At 53.3% G+C, this 19987-nt stretch overlaps 2 protein-coding genes and 1 long non-coding RNA gene across 11 annotated transcripts in view; 2 read left to right on the forward strand and 1 right to left on the reverse strand.

Annotated features, from left to right (window-relative positions):
* The window catches only part of ST3GAL3 (ST3 beta-galactoside alpha-2,3-sialyltransferase 3), a 230305-nt gene extending 226606 nt beyond the window's left edge, over positions 1-3699 (forward strand). For all 8 annotated transcript variants that reach the window (XM_003891739.4, XM_003891726.5, XM_021940610.2 and 5 more), the window contains one exon: positions 2671-3699. In XM_003891739.4, the coding sequence (XP_003891788.1) occupies positions 2671-2741 (71 nt within the window). In that variant the 3' untranslated portion in view covers positions 2742-3699. The remainder of the gene's footprint in view (positions 1-2670) is intronic.
* Positions 3700-5829: 2130 nt separating this feature from the next.
* Positions 5830-9752, forward strand: ARTN (artemin). 2 transcript variants are annotated; one of them, XM_021940624.2, is made up of 4 exons: positions 5830-6407; positions 6634-8228; positions 8605-8743; positions 8814-9752. In XM_021940624.2, exons 2-4 carry the CDS (start codon positions 8169-8171, stop codon positions 9275-9277), a joined length of 663 nt encoding a protein of 220 aa, XP_021796316.1. In that variant the 5' UTR covers positions 5830-6407; positions 6634-8168; the 3' UTR covers positions 9278-9752. The 2 variants fall into 2 exon arrangements, 1 of the variants encoding a protein (XP_021796316.1); XR_004184745.1 differs by lacking the exons at positions 8605-8743; positions 8814-9752 and having other exon boundaries at positions 6634-6782; positions 7694-8573.
* A 7974-nt stretch (positions 9753-17726) lies between these two features.
* On the reverse strand, positions 17727-19924 carry LOC101014804. Its single transcript, XR_646953.4, has 2 exons — positions 19582-19924; positions 17727-18150 (listed from the first exon to the last, which is right to left on the reverse strand). It is a non-coding gene; the product is annotated as an uncharacterized LOC101014804 (long non-coding RNA).
* Positions 19925-19987: the final 63 nt, after the last annotated feature.

A 19987-nucleotide genomic window follows, 5' to 3' on the forward strand; every position in this document is an offset into this window, starting at 1 on the left:
TTCAGGCTGGGCGCGGTGGCTCAATGCCGGTAATCTCAGCACTTTGGGAGGCTGACGCGGGTGGATCACCTGAGGTCAAGAGTTCGAGACTAGCCTGCCCAACATGGTGAAACCCCGTCTCTACTAAAAATACAAATTAGCCAGTGGTGGCAGGTGCCTGTAATATCGGCTACTTGGGAGGCTGAGGGAAGAGAATTGCTTGAACCTGGGAGGCGGAGGCTTCAGTGAGCCGAGATCACACCACTGCACTCCAGCCTGGGCAACAAGAGTGAAACTCCCATCTCAAAAACAAAAACCAAAACAAAACAAAAAACTTCATTCATTTTCTCTAAAAGATAAGGACTATTTTTTAAATTATTACACCTAAAAACATGAACAGTAATTCCTTAATATCATCAAATATCCAGTCCTCTGCTGACCTTTTAGCCCTCAGTGACTCCTAGTGGGTGCTGTTGACCCTGACCCATCAAATTGGTTACTACTTCTCCAGAGGAGTGATGAAGACGAGGGAGAAGTAAAGAGGCAAACGAGTTTCCACGTCTGCTTGAATCCTGGCCCTGCCATTCCTCCAAGCCTCTGTTTTCCCTGTAAAACCTGATTTCATTCAACAAATATTGAGGCACCTACTCTGTGCCTAACAGTCCCTGCCCTCAAAGAGAGACAGTGAGCCAGATGTTTACGTCGTCAAAGAATGGGGATGAGTCACCCAGGGATCCGCAATGAGGAGGGGCAAGTGCAGATGGCAGAGTATGATGACAGGAGCCTTGAAGGGGCTGGAGGGCTTTAGGGAGTCTGGAGGGACAATAGGGTGTAAGGAAGACCCTGCCTTTAGAGGCTGTGGACTGTGGAATGTGAGGGAAGAAACAGTCAGCACTGGAGAGGGAGTCTGGGGGCACTGTCGTTTAGGGCAGCTGGGTTTGTGGTTAGCACAAGAGGTTGAAGGGAATGCTGAGAAGAGGAATACTGGGAATTGGGCTGATGACTGTGGGAATTGGGCTGATGACTGCCTGAGTTTCAGGTGTAAAAGATTTGGAAGGTGGAGAGGGTTGACTGGATCAGAATAAGGGCTAGACAGAGCCATAAGTTATTTTTTTTTAATTCATTTATTATTTTTCAAAAGATGGGGTCTGGATATGTTGCCCAGGTGGACTAAGCTCAAATGATCCTCCTGTCTCAGCCTCCCAAGTAGTTGGGACTACAGGCACAGGGCACTGCATCCAGGTCACTTCTCAGCACCAGTAAATAGTGGCTGACCAACATGGTGAAACCCCCATCTCTACTAAAAATACAAAATTAGCTGGGCGTGGTGGCACACACCTGTAGTCCCAGCTACTTAGGTGGCTGAGGCAGGAGAATCGCTTGAACCTGGGAGGCAGAGGTTGCAATGAGCTGAGATCACGCTGCTGCACTCCAGCCTGGGCAACAAGGGTGAAACTCTGTCTCAAAAAATAAATAAATAAATAAAAAATAAACAGTTATGGTGAAGCTCAGTGCTGACAAATGCAACAGAGAGGTCACTTGGGGACAAACTCTGATAAGGCTGTTGTCATTCATCCATTCATTCAATCAAGCCTTTTTCATCAAAGTTTTCTGGTGAGAGTCCTGGGGTTAGGAAAGGACCCTATCCTGGGTACAGTCTTCCCCAGAAGCCTCTTCTAGTAATTTTGAAATATGTGACATTATTATTAACTATAGTCAAATGTGCTCACCATAAAAAATTAGTAAGTAGGTGAGGTTGGCTTGATTTAATTATTCCACAATGTATACATCTATCAAAACATCACATTCTTCCCCCAAAATATATACAATTATTCTTTCAATTAAAAATTATTTTTAATTATTATTATTATTTATTTTTTTGAGACAGAATCTCTCTCTGTTGCCCAGGCTGGAGTGCAGTGGCACGATCTCCGCTGACTGCAACATCTGCTTCCCGGGTTCAAGCGATTCTCCTGCCTCAGCCTCCTGAGCAGCTGGGATTACAGGCGCTACTATCACGCCTGGCTAATTTTTGTATTTTTAATAGAGACGGGGTTTCACCATATTGGTCAGGCTGGTTTGAACTCCTGACCTCGTGATCCGCCCGTCTCAACCTCCCAAAGTGCTGGGATTACAGGCGTGAGCCACCGCGCCCGGCCTATTTTTAATTTTCTAAAAAAGATTCGCCATCTCTCTGCAGGCCCCATGGCTCCTCTGATCTGGGAGGCAGGATTTCATCCGCCACCCCAGGCCTGGAGAGTAGATTGCATCAGGCCAGCGAGTGACTCAGCCACCCCTTGCTATTGGACTTCAGTGACTCACACTGCCTGCCCGCAGGGTGTCTATAACCTAGGTGCTTCCTGACAAGAAGTGGCTTGAAGTCTGTGGGAGCAAGGTCCTTCCGCCAGCACTGAGGAGGGAGGTTGGGAAGCCTAACGGTTTTCCTGGGACAAGGAAAGGGGTATGAAGGTTCTTTTTTCCCTGCCTTGGGAAGGGAGGAGGATGAGCTGTGGCACTCCTAGAGCAGGGCCATCATTACCTTGTAGATACAACTGATTACCAGTATCCGCCTTCAGATTTCCACAGTCACAGAGTATTGGAGAGTGGTGACTGGAAGAGGGCACCGAGCCCCAGAAGGGGCAGTAAAGGTTTGAGCAAAGGCCCAACTGATCACTTCATCTCTCCTTTCAGTCCTGGACGCACAATATCCAGCGAGAGAAAGAGTTTCTGCGGAAGCTGGTGAAAGCTCGCGTCATCACTGATCTAAGCAGTGGCATCTGAGTGGGTCCAGCACACGGCCATAGAGGCCCAGGCACCACCAGGAGCAGCAGCAGCCAGCACCACCTACACAGGGGTCTTCAGCCACAGAGAAGGACAGTGCCAAGGGCCCCAGGGGCAGCAAGGCCTTGGTGGAGCAGCCGGAGCTGTGCCTGCTCAGCAGCCAGTCTCAGAGACCAGCACTCAGCCTCATTCAGCATGGGTCCTTGATGCCAGACGGCCAGCAGCCTCCTGGCTGTGCCCAGCAGACCCAGCATGCAGGCAGGGGGACACTGGGCAGCAAGGCTGCTGCCAGAATCACTTCTCCAATCAGTGTTTGGTGTATTATCATTTTGTGAATTTGGGTAGGGGGGAGGGTAGGGATAATTTATTTTTAAATAAGGTTGGAGATCTCAAGTTGGGTCCACTTGCCATGCAGGAAGAGGCCCACTAGAGGGCCCATCAGGCAGTGTTACCAGTTAGCTCCCTGTGGGGCAGGAGTGCCATGACCAGCCTGTACCTTGCTCTGGGGCTACAGGGTGGTGGGCAGGATCTCAAGCCAGCCCCCTCCAGCTCATGACACTGTTTGGCCTTTCTTGGGGTAGAAGATGGGGTATTCCCACTCACCAGCCCTAGCTGTCCCATAGGGAAACCCTGGAGCCGTCCCTTTGGAGCCAACAAGACCGCCCCAGGGCTACAGCAGAACTTTAAAGCTCAGGAGGGTGACGCCTGGCTCGGCCTGCTGGGAAGAGCTCCCCTCCACAGCCGCGGCTGATCCGCAGGACTACCGCAGGCCTGGACTCACCAACTTGCCACATGGTCTAGGTTTCAGCAACAAGACTGCCAGGTGGTTGGGTTCTGCCTTTAGCCTGGACCAGAGGGAAGTGAGGCCCAAGGACCTTACCTAAGCTGTGGCAGCCATCCCAGGCCACCCCCGTGGAAGCAATAAAGCTCTTCCCCGAGCCTGGTCTCTTTTTGCCTTCTCTGACTTTCTGGAAGAAACAGGAACCTAAAGCCTCAGCAACTACGTCAAAACCTCGGGCCCTCTCTTCAGTCCACACAGTCCTGGGCCCCTTTCACTTCTTGTGTCAGTGCAGGACCTACGTAGCCATCCAGAGGCCTCTGGGCATCTCCTGTATCCTCTTTGCTTTGAGACCAGAGGTTTCAGGGCACACTCTTAGAGGAGACAGAGGCACAGGACTGGAGTCCTAGGACATTGCCTTGGGGTTGCCACAGCCCCACCTCTGGAAGGGCAGCTATTCCTGCAAGCACAGGAAAGATGTACTGCTGAGCCCCTGCAGGAAGCAGAGGCCCACAGACCTACCCTACTACCGACACCCCGGCCCTCTGGGAAGGACATGCCCCACCCCCCATCATTAGTACAGAGGCACACCCTCTCCCTTCAGCTCTCCTCTAGGCATCCTCTGTCATACTTTAGAAAAGATGTCACCTCGCCTTCTTAAGAGTCCTAGAGTCTGATCCCTCTCTTCCCCAGCATCCCCAGGCAGGCCTGAGAATGGACAGACCAGACTGTCGCCTGCACTTGAGGCCATGAAGTGAGCTTCCTATCACACTGCCACTGGCAGGCAGTAGGTGGGGTAGCCGGCCCCTGCACCTCTCTCTCGCCCACCCCAATCTAAGAGTCCAGGCAGCCCTGGATTGCCCTCCCACTGGTGAGCCCTAAGGCTGCAGTCCTGGCCATCCCAAGGACCAGCAGCCTCCCACATGCTCCTTCCCACTGTGGCTGGCCTTAGGCAGAAGCAGGGGGTAAGGGAGGCCCTGAGTGAGGGACAGGTCAACCCAGAAACCTCCTCCATATTCTACTGGAAATAAGGTCACTACCATGCACATGTTCCTGCCTGGATGGTGCCCCATGGAGTTGCACAGGGCATAGGCTGAATGCCCATAAGAGGTATCGCTGGCTGAAAAAGCCCCAAGGCAGGTGCCCCAACTGAGCAGCCAGTTGTGGGAGGTGACAGAGCAGATTTCTCCCTGCTTGGCCTCCTATCCCAGGGGGCTCCTGGCACGCCAGCAGCAGCCCCACCAACTCCAGCAGCAGTTCTCTGTGGTCTGACTTCTAGTCCTCACCACTGCAGGAAACTACTTTCAAACAAGCTATGGTTCTGAGCCCTGGCCATGCACCAGAATCACCTGTGCAATCTGAAAATTGCACATGTCCACCCAGAAAGTCTGATTCCAGTCTAGGTTGAGGCCCGGATGTGGGTAGGTTTTAAAGGTCCTCAGTAGTTCTGAAGCATAGCCAGGGTACAGCCGGTCCACACTCATCCCCAGTACTCTCATCCCTGCCCACAGCTTCCAATTGCCAGTTGGTTGGCAATTCCCAAATTATCTTTGACAGCGCAGCTCTCTGTGCTTCCCTCCAAGTTACAAATTCACCTGCTTCCTGAACATTTCCACTTGGATAATCCACAGGCCCTTCCAACTCAACATGTCCAACACTGAACTCATGAGCCCCTGCCTTTCCTCCCAGGAACCGGGATGTACCCCTCCCCCAAGTCACCCCGCCAAAGGCACACTTTTGCAGGGCCTACCTACCTCCTCACCCTATCCAGTCAGGCACCAACAAATTTTCAAAATTGCATGTTCCAGATTGGGGCCTGGCAGCCCCACGCTTCCCTCACGCCCTGCATCAGACCTCATCCTCTCTGCAGCAGCCTCCACCTTTCTCTCCAACCCCATCCTCTTTACTACAGCCAGTCATCCACAAAAATATCTATCTGATCACACCATTCTGCTCAAAACCCTCCCATGGTCCCCAGTGTTAGGATCTTTCCATCCATGTTACTCACCCAGCCCTCACCCCACTTGCCAAATTGCCATAATTAGGCATCTGAAATGCTGCCCTCCAGCTACCTACTTCAAGCCTCAGCTCAGATGTTCCTCCTCTGTGACCCCTGCCTTCAGCCCTCAGTACCCACTTCTGCCAACACCGCCCTTGCTGTGCCCCAGTGACCCCCGTGTTTGCAAGAGTGTCCATACTCCAAGCCCTAAGCAGCACAGGAGGTGAGCTGTGCGGAGACTAGAGCAGAGTCAGACCCTAAAAGCTTCTGCGCAGAGGCTTAGCAACCCAACGAGGCAGGTGAACTGGCCGCTGAGAGAAGAATCGGGTGGAGCAGAGAGCAGTTGCTGCAGGGCAGACAGCCAGGACCCCCAAATCTGCACGCACCAGCAGTCAGCCGCCCCACGCAGGGACCGGCCTTCCTCTTGCTCCCCGCCCTCACTCACTTTCTCCCGCCCTCGGCCCGGCCTCCCGGCTCTCTACTTCGCGTGTCTACAAACTCAACTCCCAGTTTCCGTGCCTCTCCACCGCTCGAGTTCTCTACTCTCCATATCCGAGGGGCCCCTCCTAGCATCTACCCCCCTCCCAACCTCGGGGGACCTAGCCAAGCTAGGGGGGACTGGATCCGACGGGTGGAGCAGCCAGGTGAGCCCCGAAAGGTGGGGCGGGGCAGGGGCGCTCCCAGCCCCACCCCAGGATCTGGTGACGCCGGGGCTGGAATTTGACACCGGACGGCTGCGGCGGCGGGCATGAGGCTGCTGAGGGATGGAGTTGGGCCCGGCCTCCAGACAAGGCCCGCGGGCTCCGCCAGCAGCAGGTCCCTTGGGCCCCAGCCCTCGCTGCCACCCGGACCTGGAGCCCCACACCCGAGGTAAGCCAGCCCACTTGCCTGTTTCTGGTGCCAGGCCTGGATGGACGCTCCTGGGCTGGGGGAGTGGACAGGACCACCCCCCTGATCTCCTTTCTTGCATCCTCCCTCTCTTGGGCCCTCGGCACAGTTCTCTGCCCCTCCCAGCCCCTCAGTCCCTCTTGTCGCTTGTTGCACTGTGCTGGCCTTGCCGGCCCACTGTAATGTGACGCTCCCGCTGCCGCTACAGGGTGCAGACTGGCTGCCAAGGCCACACTTTTGGCTAAAAGAGGCACTGCGAGGTGCACAGTCCTGGGCATGCGCCGTTTGAGCTTCGGGGGAAAGCCCAGCACTGGTCCCCGGAAAGGTACCTAGAAGAACACGGTGCAGGACCCCGTGGTGAGTAGCGGGCTGGTGGATGGGGAGGCAAGGGCTAGAAAACCAAATGGCCCTAGAGCACAAGGAGGTAGGAGGCAGGGCCTGAGCTGCCCTCAAGAGACCTGCTCCTGGGCTCCCCCTAGTGCAGAGGGCTCCTAAGGCTGCCCTGCCTGCCTTTCCCTCCATCACGGAGAACAATCACTGGCCTGGCCCGGAGGCCCTGATTCCACTTAGCCAAGAGTCGCACACCAGGACCTGGAGGACCACCTCAGGAAGGCCTGGGGGTCTGTTCCACAGGTGTGCAGGCATTCTGTGTGCTAGAGGATGGGGATGAGGGTGGCAGCTGGGACCCAAGAGGAGGTTGGCTAATGAGGACTTATGAAGGCTCTGGGGCCCCAAAAGGGTGTTTGGGAGTGCCAGAAGTGGGAGCTCAGGAGCGGCTGGCTGGAATCAGGAACGATGGCTTAAGGCGGAAACTTCTAGGAGCATGACTACACTGCCAGATCCATAGGAGGCTGGGAAGGAGACAGCCCTAGACCAGCTCTCAGGGTAGCTCAGCTCTCAGAGACCAGGCTGGTATGGAAGCCTAGCTGGCCCTCCTGGGAGTGGCTCCGGCCTGAGTGTAGCTGAGGGGATGGAAGAGCCCACCCTGCTTGGAATCTGCAGGCTTGGCAGGCTCTGCCCCCTGGTGGCCACAGGAAGCCATGGCCCAGGCCCCATGTTTTCCGAGGGTCCCACCATCCCCCGGCTCTGTGATCATCGGGGGACCCCTATGGTCAGAGGAGAGAACTCAGGTGGCTCTGGGTCCAGAACACAGTTCACAGAGGGGCAAGGTGAAGCAGCTCTGGGTGGGCAGCACAGCTTGAGGCTTGGAGCTCACTATCATTAGATAACTCTTAGAGTGACCAACTAGCACTCTCATTCTTCTCCAGGCCTCGGCTTCCTTTCCCGCAGCCTGGGGTGAAGGCCTTGGTAGGACCAAGTGTGTCCAGCTACAACTCCCTCCAGCCACTTCCAGCATCTCCAGCCCTACAGCACAGAGCAGGAAGGTTCTGGGAAAAGAGGACCCCTCTCTCCCCTCTAGCTGTGTGACCTTGTAACCTTAGACAACCTCTGAGCTTCTCTGAGCCTTGTTTGCTCATCTGGAAAAAGGGGATTAAACCATTTACCTCATGGAGTTGTGAAAGAATAGCTGCAAAGCACCTAACACATAGTAAGGTTCCCAGTGCAGCTACTTCTGCTGAGTTGAGTTCAGCTGTCCAGGCCCCTTGTTCCTCACCTGGAGAAACTGGGGTGGTAGGACGGCCTCCCAAAAGATAACTCATCTCTTAATTTGCAAGCTGCCTCAAGAGGAGGGTGGGGGAACAGTTCAACAAAGGCTGATGGGCGCTCCTGGTGTTGATAGAGATGGAACTTGGACTTGGAGGCCTCTCCGCACTGTCCCACTGCCCCTGGCCTAGGCGGCAGGTGAGTGCTTCTCCCAGTGACTCCTACCTGGTGCTGAGGAAAGGCGGCTTGACTGGCGAGGGATAGCAGGGCTTGGCTTGCGCAGCGGTTAGGTGTGGGATGGGAAATGGTCAGGGAGGGACCAGGTGAATGGGAGGAGGAGCGGGACTTCTCTGAATGGTCGGTGCACGCAGGTGATTCCTCCCCTGGGCTCCCAGAGGCAGCAAACCCATTATACTGGAACCTACGCCCTTCCTGAGCTTCCCCTCCACACAGCTAGGAGCCCATCCCCGGCCTGATCTCAGCCCAAGGACAGCCCCTCCTTGAGGTTCTCCCTCCCCAAGCCCACCTGGGCGCCCTCTTTCTCCCTGAGACTCCACTTGGTCTCTCCGCGCAGCCTGCCCTGTGGCCCACCCTGGCCGCTCTGGCTCTGCTGAGCAGCGTCGCAGAGGCCTCCCTGGGACCCGCGCCCCCCAGCCCTGTCCCCCGCGAAGGCCCCGCGCCTGTCTTGGCGCCCCCCGCCAGCCACCTGCCGGGTAGGTGAGAGGGCGAGGGGGCGGGGAGGGGCTAGCCCGGGACACCGCGCGTGACTAGGTCTCATTCCAGGGGGACGCACGGCCCGCTGGTGCAGTGGAAGAGCCCGGCGGCCGCCGCCGCAGCCTTCTCGTCCCGCGCCGCCGCCGCCCGCGCCCCCATCTGCTCCTCCCCGCGGGGGCCGCGCCGCGCGGGCTGGGGGCCCGGGCAGCCGTCCTCGGGCCGCGGGGGCGCGGGGCTGCCGCCTGCGCTCGCAGCTGGTGCCAGTGCGCGCGCTCGGCCTGGGCCACCGCTCCGATGAGCTGGTGCGTTTCCGCTTCTGCAGCGGCTCCTGCCGCCGCGCGCGCTCTCCGCACGACCTCAGCCTGGCCAGCCTACTGGGCGCTGGGGCCCTCCGACCGCCCCCGGGCTCCCGGCCCATCAGCCAGCCCTGCTGCCGACCCACGCGCTACGAAGCGGTCTCCTTCATGGACGTCAATAGCACCTGGAGAACCGTGGACCGTCTCTCGGCCACCGCCTGCGGCTGCCTGGGCTGAAGGCTCACTCCAGGGCTTTGCAGACTGGACCCTTACCGATAGCTCTTCCTGCCTGGGACTCTCCCGCAGAGTCCCACTAGCCAGCGGCCTCAGCCAGGGACGGAGGCCTCAGAGCCGAGAGGCCCCTGCCGGCGAGTGATGACCATCATCCCTGGACAGGTGGAGGGACAACTGACTAGCAGCCCCAGAGCCCTCACCCTGCCATCCCAGCCTAAAAGACACCAAAGACCTCAGTTATGGAGCCCTTCGGACCCACTTCTCACAGACTCTGGCACTGGCCAGGCCTCGAACCTGGGACTCCTCCTCTGATGAACCCTACAGTGGCTGAGACATCAGCCCCCGCCCAGGCGCTTTGGGGACAGCCTTTGAAGGACATATATTGCAGTTGCTTGGTTGAAAGCGCCTGTGCTGGAACTGGCCTGTACTCACTCATGGGAGCTGGCCCCTATTTATTATTTCTAAGTTATTTATTTACTTCTGTGGCTTGTCAGATCCTTTTCCTGGGCAGTGGGGGGCTGGGGAGAAGAGGCTAGATGGAGATTATGCCTTGCTGATCACATTCGCACACCTCAGGCTGACTCAGAAATCACAGACCTGACCTGGATCTCCGGCCCCCACCCAGCAGCTCCGGGATGGGAGGCATGGAACACAAGCAGGGGCAGGGCAGGCAGCAAGGGTGCAGTCACTAGTCCTGGCAGGCTGCTCACTTGGGCCTGGACTTACCTCTGGGGAAAGAGATTGCAGAGTCTTCTGTGGAGAAAGCCCTGTCTATGTGACCTGTGGCATCTCTGAGGCCCCCGCTTAGTGTAAAGACACAGAGAAGCTCCCATTGTCCCACCCCACAGTCATTGATCAGTGTCTTACCATCCAGGGAATTGTCTTGAAGATGCCTTGTCAGATATACACATGCCTCTGCTTGCAGACAGTCCAGCATGGTTAACTCACTATCCACATTCCATGAAGCAGCCCAGGGCATGAGGGCATCTGAAAAAAAGCTGAGGGTTGGGAGAGGGTGCGGTGGGGTGCTGGCTCCGGTGAACGAAGCACAGAGCTCCATGGGGATAAGGAGGCAGGAAAGGATAAGGGCCCCAGAAGGATCTGCATCTTGGGTGATGAATAAGAATAATCATTAACTCAAACAAATATTTATTAAGCACCTATTATATGTCAGATACTGATTATATGATAGATGCCAAGGATACAGAAGTGAAAACAGACATGATCCCTGCCCTTGAGAAGCTTCAACCAGGAAAGACAGACAATAAGTAAACAATTACAGTAAAAATTATTTAAATTCAATTTAGCAAGTGGTATGAAAAGGACAGGAAGCTGCCAGGCACGGTGGCTCATGTCTGTAATCCCAGCACTTTGGGAGGCCGAGGCAGGCGGATCATGAGGTCAGAAGATCAAGACCATCCTGGCTAACACGGTGAAACCCTGTCTCTACTAAAAATACAAAAAAAAAAAAAAATGAGCTGGGCATGGAGGTGGGCACCTGTAGTCCCAGCTACTCAGGAGGCTGAGGCAGGAGAATGCCGTGAACCCAGGAGGCGGAGGTTGCAGTGAGCCAAGATAGCGCCACTGCACTCCAGCCTGGGAGACAGAGCGAGACTCCATCTCAAAAAGAAAAAAAAAGAAACAAAAGAAAAGGACAGGAAGCTAAGAAGTCTACACCTTCGTGGGGAAGAAAGGAGAAGTTAGTGCTGACCCTGGCCTCTCACACCACCCCCAAGTCACCTCCAAAAGGCCAGGGCTGTCCCTGAGCTTTTCTGAATATCCTTTGAAACCTTGTTTCCCACGTCCTGTACATTTGTACTGGGGAGGCCTCTGTGATTTTTCTTCTTTGGAAATGAGATGGGGGCATGGATGCGGAAAGGATGCTAAGTCTGAGGAACTGTGGGACATCCAGAGGGGTTGTCAGGAGGGAGTGGGATCTGCTGGTCTGGAGCTGCGGGAGGAGGTCTGGGCGGGACTGGTGTGAGAGCTGTCAGCACAGAGGCAGGAGCTGCAGCCGGGGATGGATGAGAGCACCATGAGAGACGGACAGGGCATTTAACGCTACTGACAGAAATTCCTTCCAATCTGCCTGTGTGCCTGCCTGCTTTGGCACAGGTGCCCCCTTCACCCAGGCTACAGTGAGGAGCTGGCAAGAGCTCTCTGAAGGCTGTGCCCATTCTGGGTCAGCGAGGAGAGATGTGTGTGTGCTCCCACTCTTCTGCATTCACTGCCCCAGTTCTAGATGCTCCCAAAATGTTGATGCCTTTGCTCCCTTCAAACACCCTGTTGGCCCCTCTCTGCCTCCAAACGGATTCAGGATCCTTAGTTCCACCTTCCCTCCTGCAAAGAAAATGGCCCCAGGGCCATACAGTTTACAGAAGGCTGGCTGCTGGCAGAGAAGGACATTCTGTCAATTCCAGGGTTATTGGGGCCAGGCAGCCCCCTGTTGGCGAGACTTTAAAGCCTAGCCTAGTCCCCAAACCCTGCCACTCAGTAGACATGGCTGCTCCAGAGCCAGTAAAGACTGACTGAAGCCATCTCTGACAATGCTCACAGTGACAGGGCCACAGCCCAAGCCAAAGGTGCTGGCTGTCGACACTCCCCAGGCTGCCAGCTTTTCAGGGAATAGTGCCCACCCCAGCTGGAGGCTGCATTCTGGGCTCCAGACAGCTTGTACTCAACATCTCAGAGTCCGGAACAAGACAGCAACAGCTCCAAAAACACATTCCCACATGAACTAGCCTCAGTATGCAATTCAGGACAACCCAAATCAAACGGAAGAAAGAGAGTGAAGGGAAGGAGGGGAGGGAGGGAGGAAGGAAGGAAGGAGGCAGGGAGGGAAAAAGGGAAGGAGTGAGGGAAGAAAGAAAGGGGAAAGAGAGAAAGCAAGAAGCAAGCAAGAAAGAAAAGGTTGTTTTCCCCAAAGGAAACAGGCTGCACAGCTGTACCTCTGTTTACCACATAGTAGCTATAACCTGTCACCAGGTGGCACATTGTAGCTCCTGGGGCCACAGGTGACTCTGGTCAATACTAAAGCCAAAGGCCATTTAGTCCTTTGAACTCTCAGAAGCATTCGATAGTATCAGTCCTCCTTGAAAAGCTGTCTTCCTGTGACTGTCTTGGTTCCATACTCTCCGGGTTCTCCTTCCACTCCTCCAGAGGCTTATTCTCAGATGAATTCTGAGTTCCTCTTCCTCTCTCTGCCTCTCATGTTCCTCAGAGCTCTGATACTGACTCTCTCTCCTCTTCCCATTCTACTGTCTCCCTGAGCAGCACTGTCTGCTCCCGTGGTTTCAGTTACCACCTCCACGCTGACCATGCTCACATTTTTTCTCCAGCCTAGAACGTTCACCTGAGCCCCAAGTCTGTAATTCCAATACCTCTATCTGTATGTCCTGGGAGACCTCAGACTTAACATATCTGTACTGGATGTCTTCCATTTGCTCCTTCAGATCTGCTGTCCACCCTTCTCCACCCTGCTCTGCTCCTCAATGAGCTTCCCTGCTGTCCAGCTTCCAGACCCTCCCCAGTGTTCCCTACTCCGTGAGTGCACCAACCTCATCCAGTGACACAGCCAGAAACTTGGGCAATCTCCTAGACTTCTTAAGCTCTGTCATGTCCCTTAAGCATTGGTCACCAAATCCTTAGATCCTGCAGATCCATCCCCTTTCCCTATCCCCAGTGCTGTTCTGCTGAAGTCTTCATAATTTTTTGGATGGTTTATTGCTCATCCTCCTACCTGGTCTCACTGTCTCCAGTCACAACTCCCTCCAATCATTCTCAGCCCTGCAGCCAGATAAGTTACCTTCTCTTCACATTAACCGAGTATGAACTGTCATGCATTGGGCTAGTTTCAGGGATTCAGAGACCAGTGAGAAACATGTTTTGCCATCAAGGAAACTATACTTGGAGATGGAAGTAGGGGTAGGGTAGCAAATAAAAGTAAAAGACATCCGGTTAAATTTGGATTTCAGGCCAGGTGTAGTGACTCACGCCTGTAATCCCAGCACTTTGGGAGGCTGAGGTGGGCGGATCACGAGGTCAAGAGAGTGAGACCATCCTGGCCAACATGGTGAAACCCTGTCTCTACTAAAAATATAAAAATTGGCTGGGTGTGGTGGGCACCTGTAGTCCCAGCTACTTGGGAGGCTGAGGCAGGACAATCGTTTGAACCCAGGAGGTGGAGGTTGCAGTGAGCCAAGATCATGCCACTGCACTCCAGCCTGGCGACAAAGTGAGATTCTGTCTCCAAAAAAAAAAAAAAAAGGATTTCAGGTAAACAATAAATACACTTTTTTTTTGAGATAGGGTCTTGCTCTGTCCCTTGGGCTGGAGTGCAGTGGTGCAATCTCGGTTCACTGCAACCTCCACCTCCTGGGCTAGAGCAATCCTCCCACCTCAGCCTCCTAACTAGCTAAGGCTACAGGTGCATTCTACCACAACTTGCTAATTTTTTAATTTTTTTTTTTTTTTTAGTAGAGACAGGCTCTTACTATGTTACCCACGCTGGTCTTCAACTCCTGAGTTCAGGAGATCCTCCCACCTTGGCCTCCCAAAGCGCTCGGATTACAGGTGCGAGTCACCATGCCTGGCCTAAATACTTGTTTTCAGTATGTCCAATGCAATCATTGGGACATACTTATACAAAAAATTTGGCTGGGTGTGGTGGCTCACACCTATAATCCCAGCACTTTGGGAGGTTGAAACGGGTGGATCACTAGAGCTCAGGAATTGAAGACCAGCCTGAGCAACATGGTGAAACCCTGTCTCTACCAAAAATATAGAAACTTAGCCAGGTGTGGTGACGTGCATCTGTCCAGCTATTTGGAGGCTGAGGTGGGAGGATTGCTTGAGCCCAAGGGGTGGAAGTTGCAGAGCCAAAATCGCACTACTGTGCTCCAACCTGGGTGACAGAGTAAGACTCCATCTCAAAAAAAAAAAAAAAAAAAAAAGGCCGGGATCACGCCTGCAATCCCTGCACTTTGGGAGGCTGAGGCTGGCGGATCACAAGGTCAGAAGATCGAGACCATCCTGGCTAACATGGTGAAACCCTGTCTCTACTAAAAATACAAAAAATTAGCCGGGCATGGTGGTGGGCGCCTGTAGTCCCAGCTACTCAGGAGGCTGAGGCAGAAGAACGGCATGAACCTGGGAGGCGGAGGTTGCAGTGAGCTGAGATAGCACCACTGCGCTCCAGCATGGGTGACAGAGTGAGACTCCGTCTCGAAAAAAATTGTTGTTGATCTGATATTCAAAATTAAATAGGTGGCCAGGTGCGGTGGCTCACACCTGTAATCCTAGCACTATGGGAGGCCAAGGTGGGCGAATCACAAGGTCAGGAGTTCGAGACCAGCCTAGCCAATATGGTGAAACCCCGTCTCTACTAAAAATACAAAATTAGCCGGGGATAGTAGCGTGCATGCCTGTAGTCCCAGTTACTCAGTGAGGCCGAGGCAGAAGAACTGCATGAACCCAGGAGGCAGAGGTTGCAGTGAGCTGTGCCACTGCACTCCAGCCTGGGTGACAGAGCAAGACGCCATCTCAGAAAAAAAATAACTGTCCTGATTTTTTCTGGCAAGCCTAGGTGGGGGTAAACAAGTACCCCAGTAGAAGTATGACTGAGGTTATAGGTATGTGTGTCAAGGAGGGGGAAGAATCTACAATCACAAAGGAAGAGCAATCAGTTTTTTCCTAGATAGATGCAGAAGAGGAAAAGTCTTTGTGGAAAAGGTGATATTTGAACTGAGTCTTGAAAAACGAGTGTGTTTGCACAGGGTGGGTTATAGGGTGGATGGGACGCATGGGACCCAAACTGGTTACTGCTGATTGCCTTTATTTCCTCTCACTTCTACATTTACACTGTTTGTTGTGGCCATGTCCTGTCCTGCATGTTGTGGTTCTCCTCAGCCCTGGACAGGAATGGAGTAGAGAGGCAAGGGCCTCTTCCTTGGGCTCTCCATCTCAGCCTGAAGACTCTGCTAGTCCTATATTCTTTAGATTTTTTTTTTTTTTTTTTTACTTTTTACTAGCCAGTTCATCACAGCTTCAATTCCCTGTTACAGTTCAAAATTCTTATATTAAACTTTCCCTGCATGCTGACTGTGTGGTGTCTCTCTCCTGATGGCATCCAGAATGACACAGAGCCTTCTCAGCAGAGGAAGTAGTATGAACAAAGACAGGGAAGTGTGAAACAGCCTGGTGTGCTCCCAGGATTGCCAGCAGCTTCCAGTGGACTTGGGGAGGGTCTCCATCAAGACAAAAGGCTGGAGAGATCACAAAGGGCTTTGAATGTTATACCAAGGAGCTCGGCCTTTGCTCTGAAAGGAGCCACTGAAGGGTTTTCAGTGGGCTTGGTTAGAGATGTGTTTCAGATGGATCACTGGCTTCTGTGTCTAGTATGGATGGAAGAGGCAAGGTAGGAGCCAGCTAGAGCTGCCATAGTTAGAGCTGTTCAGGCAACAAGCACAGGTACCTTGAGTTAGGGCAGAAGCAATGTGCGAGGACAGAAGAGATGTGAGGGGCAATAAGAGAGGTGAGGGCTTGCTAAGAAATGGTTTCCAGGTGTCTACCTTTGGGGACTGGTACGGAACCCAGGGGAGGTAGTATTTTAGTATGTGATAGGGTTAAGTTGTGGGGAAAATGTGAGTTCAGTTTTGTACATGTTCAACTTCAGGTGCTGTGGCAACTTCAGAGGGCCAGGAGGCAGCTGAATATGCAGGTTTGAAACTCAGGACAGTCTGGGCTGGAGAAATCCAAGGAGTCACAGCTTGAAGCCAGGGGAGTGGTGAGATAATGAGGCCTAAGACAAAAAGCAGAGACTAAGGAGAACCAACATTCAAGGAGCAGGTGGAGGAACAGGGACAGGCCAGTGAAGGAAACCAAACAGGAGTGGTCAGAGTGTCAGGACAAACAAAACCAAACAGAAGAGCTGAGGGAGTGGCCAACAGGGCCAGATGCAGCACACAAATCAAGCTGCAGCAGAGCCGAAAGCTTCCCATTAGGTTTTCTTGCAACATGGTAGCCTAAGAACTTGGGCTAAACTTCCTGCTGAAAACAACTTTAAATATTAGACTCTATCTGTCTTTAAAATTAAATGCATCCATAAGCTGGCAAAAACATAAGAAATGCACTGAGGCCAAAAAAATAAATGAAAGCAAGAAGCTACAAAGGTAAGCAAAGCTCTATCATTGGCTTTCATCTTGAGGGCAGTTGCCGAACCCAGTGAACCTGATCATTGGTTTTCAAGGTGTCCCTGAGCTTATGAAGAAAGACAAAGCCCAGAGCCCCCTCACCATGGGGAGTCTGTTTAGAAACTTCTCCATAAGGCCAGGACCTCAAAGGCCAGTGTATGCCCACACTGTGAGGGGGAATTAGAAAGAAACCTGCCCCTGTCTGACTTAACTCTCTCCCTCAAACCAGGGGACTACAAAGAAAACTGCCTGCATCCAACCTTGGTACTAAGAAGGGGGAATAATCTCCCCTTGATAATTCTTTTTTTTTTTTTTTTGTGAGATAGTCTTGCTCTGTTGCCCAGGCTGCAATGCAATGGTGTGATCTCAGCTCACTGCAACCTCCACCTCCCGGGTTCAAGAGATTCTCCTGCCTCAGCCTCCCAAGTAGCTGGGACTACAGGTGTCTGCCACCACACCAGGGTAATTTTTGTATTTTTAATAGAGACAGGGTTTCACCATGTTGGCCAGGCTGGTCTCGAACTCCTGACCTCGTGATCCGCTTGCCTCGACCTCCCAAAGTGCTGGTGGCGTGAGCCACTGCACCCAGCCTCCCCCTGGGAAATCTTTTTTTTTTTTTTGAGACGGAGTCTCGCTCTGCCGCCCAGGCTGGAGTACAGTGGCCGGATCTCAGCTCACTGCTAGCTCCACCTCCCGGGTTTACGCCATTCTCCTGCCTCAGCCTCCCGAGTAGCTGGGACTACAGGCGCCCACCACCTCGCCGGGCTATTTTTTTGTATTTTTTTAGTAGAGACGGGGTTTCACCGTGTTAGCCAGGATGGTCTCGATCTCCTGACCTCGTGATCCGCCCGTCTTGGCCTCCCAAAGTGCTGGGATTACAGGCTTGAGCCACTGCACCTGGCTTGTGTTTTGTTTTTTAGAGACAGAGTCTTGCTCTGTTGCCCAGGCTGGAGTGCAGTGGCCGGATCTCAGCTCACTGCTAGCTCCACCTCCCGGGTTTACGCCATTCTCCTGCCTCAGCCTCCCGAGTAGCTGGGACTACAGGCGCCCGCTAAGTTTTTTAGTATTTTTTAGTAGAGACGGGGTTTCACCGTGTTAGCCAGGATGGTCTCGATCTCCTGACCTCATGATCCACGCATCTCGGCCTCCCAAAGTGCTGGGATTACAGGCTTGAGCCACCGCGCCCGGCCTAGAATTCTTAACTACAAGCAGGCAGTCGTCTGGTTTTGCAGACCAAATTCACATGATTTTGGCAGGCTGAAAAACTTCAAAGTGATCATTTAATTTGACATGAACATGGATTGGTAGTGGTTCCAGTTGACCAACAAAAGCTCCCTCTCCCCATGTGCTGAGTTTTGGGATGTTCCCTCCTGAATCTGAAGACCCCTCCCAGGGTTGCCACAGGTTCTTGCCTCTATAGGTCTACAATTCTTCCTTAGAGAAGAGCCCTTCTGGCTCCCAAAGACTTATCCGCCACTTGGCTCTAAGCTGTCCTGCACTAACATCCAAATCTCCTGGAGATCACCTTTGGTCTGGCCTCTGGAAATGCCCCCAACTCTCCCCAGGGCCTACTTCAGTCCATCTGTCCTAAGTAGTGTTTGCAAAGGATGTTCAGGACTCATTGCTGGTGAGACTGGGCTTCTTTCTCTGCCAGATCCCTGGAATCCCCAGGGGTGAGGAGGAGCCCTGGATAGGAAGCAGGAAGAAAACACATACTGACAAAGGCGTGGTCTCTGGGCTGAGCCCCCCACCCCTAAAACCCCCTTAACTAAAATGAGTTTCAGAAGAAGCTAAGGTCTCATTGCTAGAAAGAGGCACAAACAGGTTTTGAACTCAGGACTAAGTCCAGAATTTGTACACTTAAACCCCACTCCCAACACCATCTCCCCTGCCCACCACCACCTCCACCAGTGAAACTGCCAGGAGCACCAGGCCCAAGGTCTTTCCCACCCTAGGCACAGGCCTGGAATCAGTTACTTTATTTTGGCTTTCTATTTCCTCCTTCCAAATTCTCCTGCCTCTCTTTCTTCCTTCAATTTGTCTTTCATATTGCAGACAGATTTTTCTAAATGCAAATGTAATCATCATAGCTCACTTGAAACCCCATCATGGTTTCATATTGCACTTAGGATAATGTCCAAACTCCTATAAGAATCTATTGCTACCAACTTGTCTTTCCAGCCTCATCTCTGTTGCTCACACCCTTCCCCACCCCACATATATTCCCTTTAAATGAATATAAATTACTTGCTATTCTTTTTTTTTTTTTTTTTTTTTTTTTGAGACAGAGTCTCGCTCTGTCGCCCAGGCTGGAGTGCAGTGGCACGAGCTCAGCTCACTTCAAGCTCCGCCTCCTGGGTTCACACCATTCTCCTGCCTCAGCCTCCCAAGTAGCTGGGACTACAGGCGCCCGCCACCAGGCCAGGCTAATTTTTTGTATTTTTAGTAGAGACGGGGTTTCACTGTGTTAGCCAGGATGGTCTCGATCTCCTGACCTCGTGATCTGCCCGCCTCGGCCTCCTAAAGTGCTGGGATTACAGGCATGAGCCACCGCGCCCGGCCTACTTGCTATTCTTTATTGATGAAGCCTTGCTGAATGACTTAGAGTCCCACTGGATTTTGCTTACCAGCTAAATGAGCCCCTCTCCTTCCCAGGCTCTCTATTCTTCAAGCTCAGATCAAGTTTCTCTTCTCAGGGAAGCCTTCATGGACCTTCTCAGGCCTCAGCAGCTGCTGTCAATGCCAGCTTCCTCCACTTGAACAAAACTACAGAGCTCTTTGCACTTTTAATTTTTTTCCTCTTCCCTGCTAGGGTAGCTGGCAGGAGTTAATAAACAATAAAATACAACTGGAGGGCTGAGAGGCAGGAACTACCGGGGCCTGTGGCAGACCAGACCTATGGCAGGGTCTGCCACCCTGTCTTTGTGCCAAGGGCAAGATAAGCCTAACTTTCCCCAAGCTCGATTTCCTCATCTCATCTGAAAACGATGAATAAAAATACCCAGCTCAGAGCTACTAAGAAAACTGAACCTAAGGTATGCAAAGTCCTGCTCCTAGCACTTAAATGTAAGCTACTCTTATTCTAGTTACACATAAAGTTACTTCCAAAAACCTTACGAAATTCCCCGAGCACTGTCCATGGTATGTGGTTTCCCGGTAGCTTATTGGGTGGTCCCAAGAGCCTTCCTTTTTTCCTTCCTGAGGCGTGCCAAGTCCCCTCTCCTCTTCTCTGGGTGGTGTTGACGCCTTCTCCCCAGGCTGCACCTTTGCTGGGCCGGAGGATGCCCTCGCAGCGGAGCGCCAGAGTCACCAGGCAACCTCCCCAGCCTCCACCCTCTAGCCCGGGCTCCCACCTCCGTCCTCGGGCCCCTCGAGTCACGTTCTCCTACTAAGCAGTTGGGCCGCAGCGCCCCGCGCGGGTCTGACCCGGAATGCCTGCTGGCCGCGGTAGGCCGAGGACAGGCGGGGCTCTGCAGGTCCCCAACCCACGTGCTCCCGGCCGCCTCCGCAGGGCGCCGCCTTC

This window comes from Papio anubis, chromosome 1, assembly GCF_008728515.1.
Source record: "Papio anubis isolate 15944 chromosome 1, Panubis1.0, whole genome shotgun sequence".
Taxonomy (NCBI): Eukaryota; Metazoa; Chordata; class Mammalia; order Primates; family Cercopithecidae; genus Papio; species Papio anubis.

Coding starts and splice junctions, on each gene's coding strand:
- ARTN (XM_021940624.2), top strand. CDS start 8,169: ATGGAACTTGGACTTGGAGGCCTCTCCGCACTGTCCCACTGCCCCTGG. Junction 8,229..8,604: donor GCCCCTGGCCTAGGCGGCAG/GTGAGTGCTTCT, acceptor CTCTCCGCGCAG/CCTGCCCTGTGGCCCACCCT. Junction 8,744..8,813: donor CCCCGCCAGCCACCTGCCGG/GTAGGTGAGAGG, acceptor GTCTCATTCCAG/GGGGACGCACGGCCCGCTGG.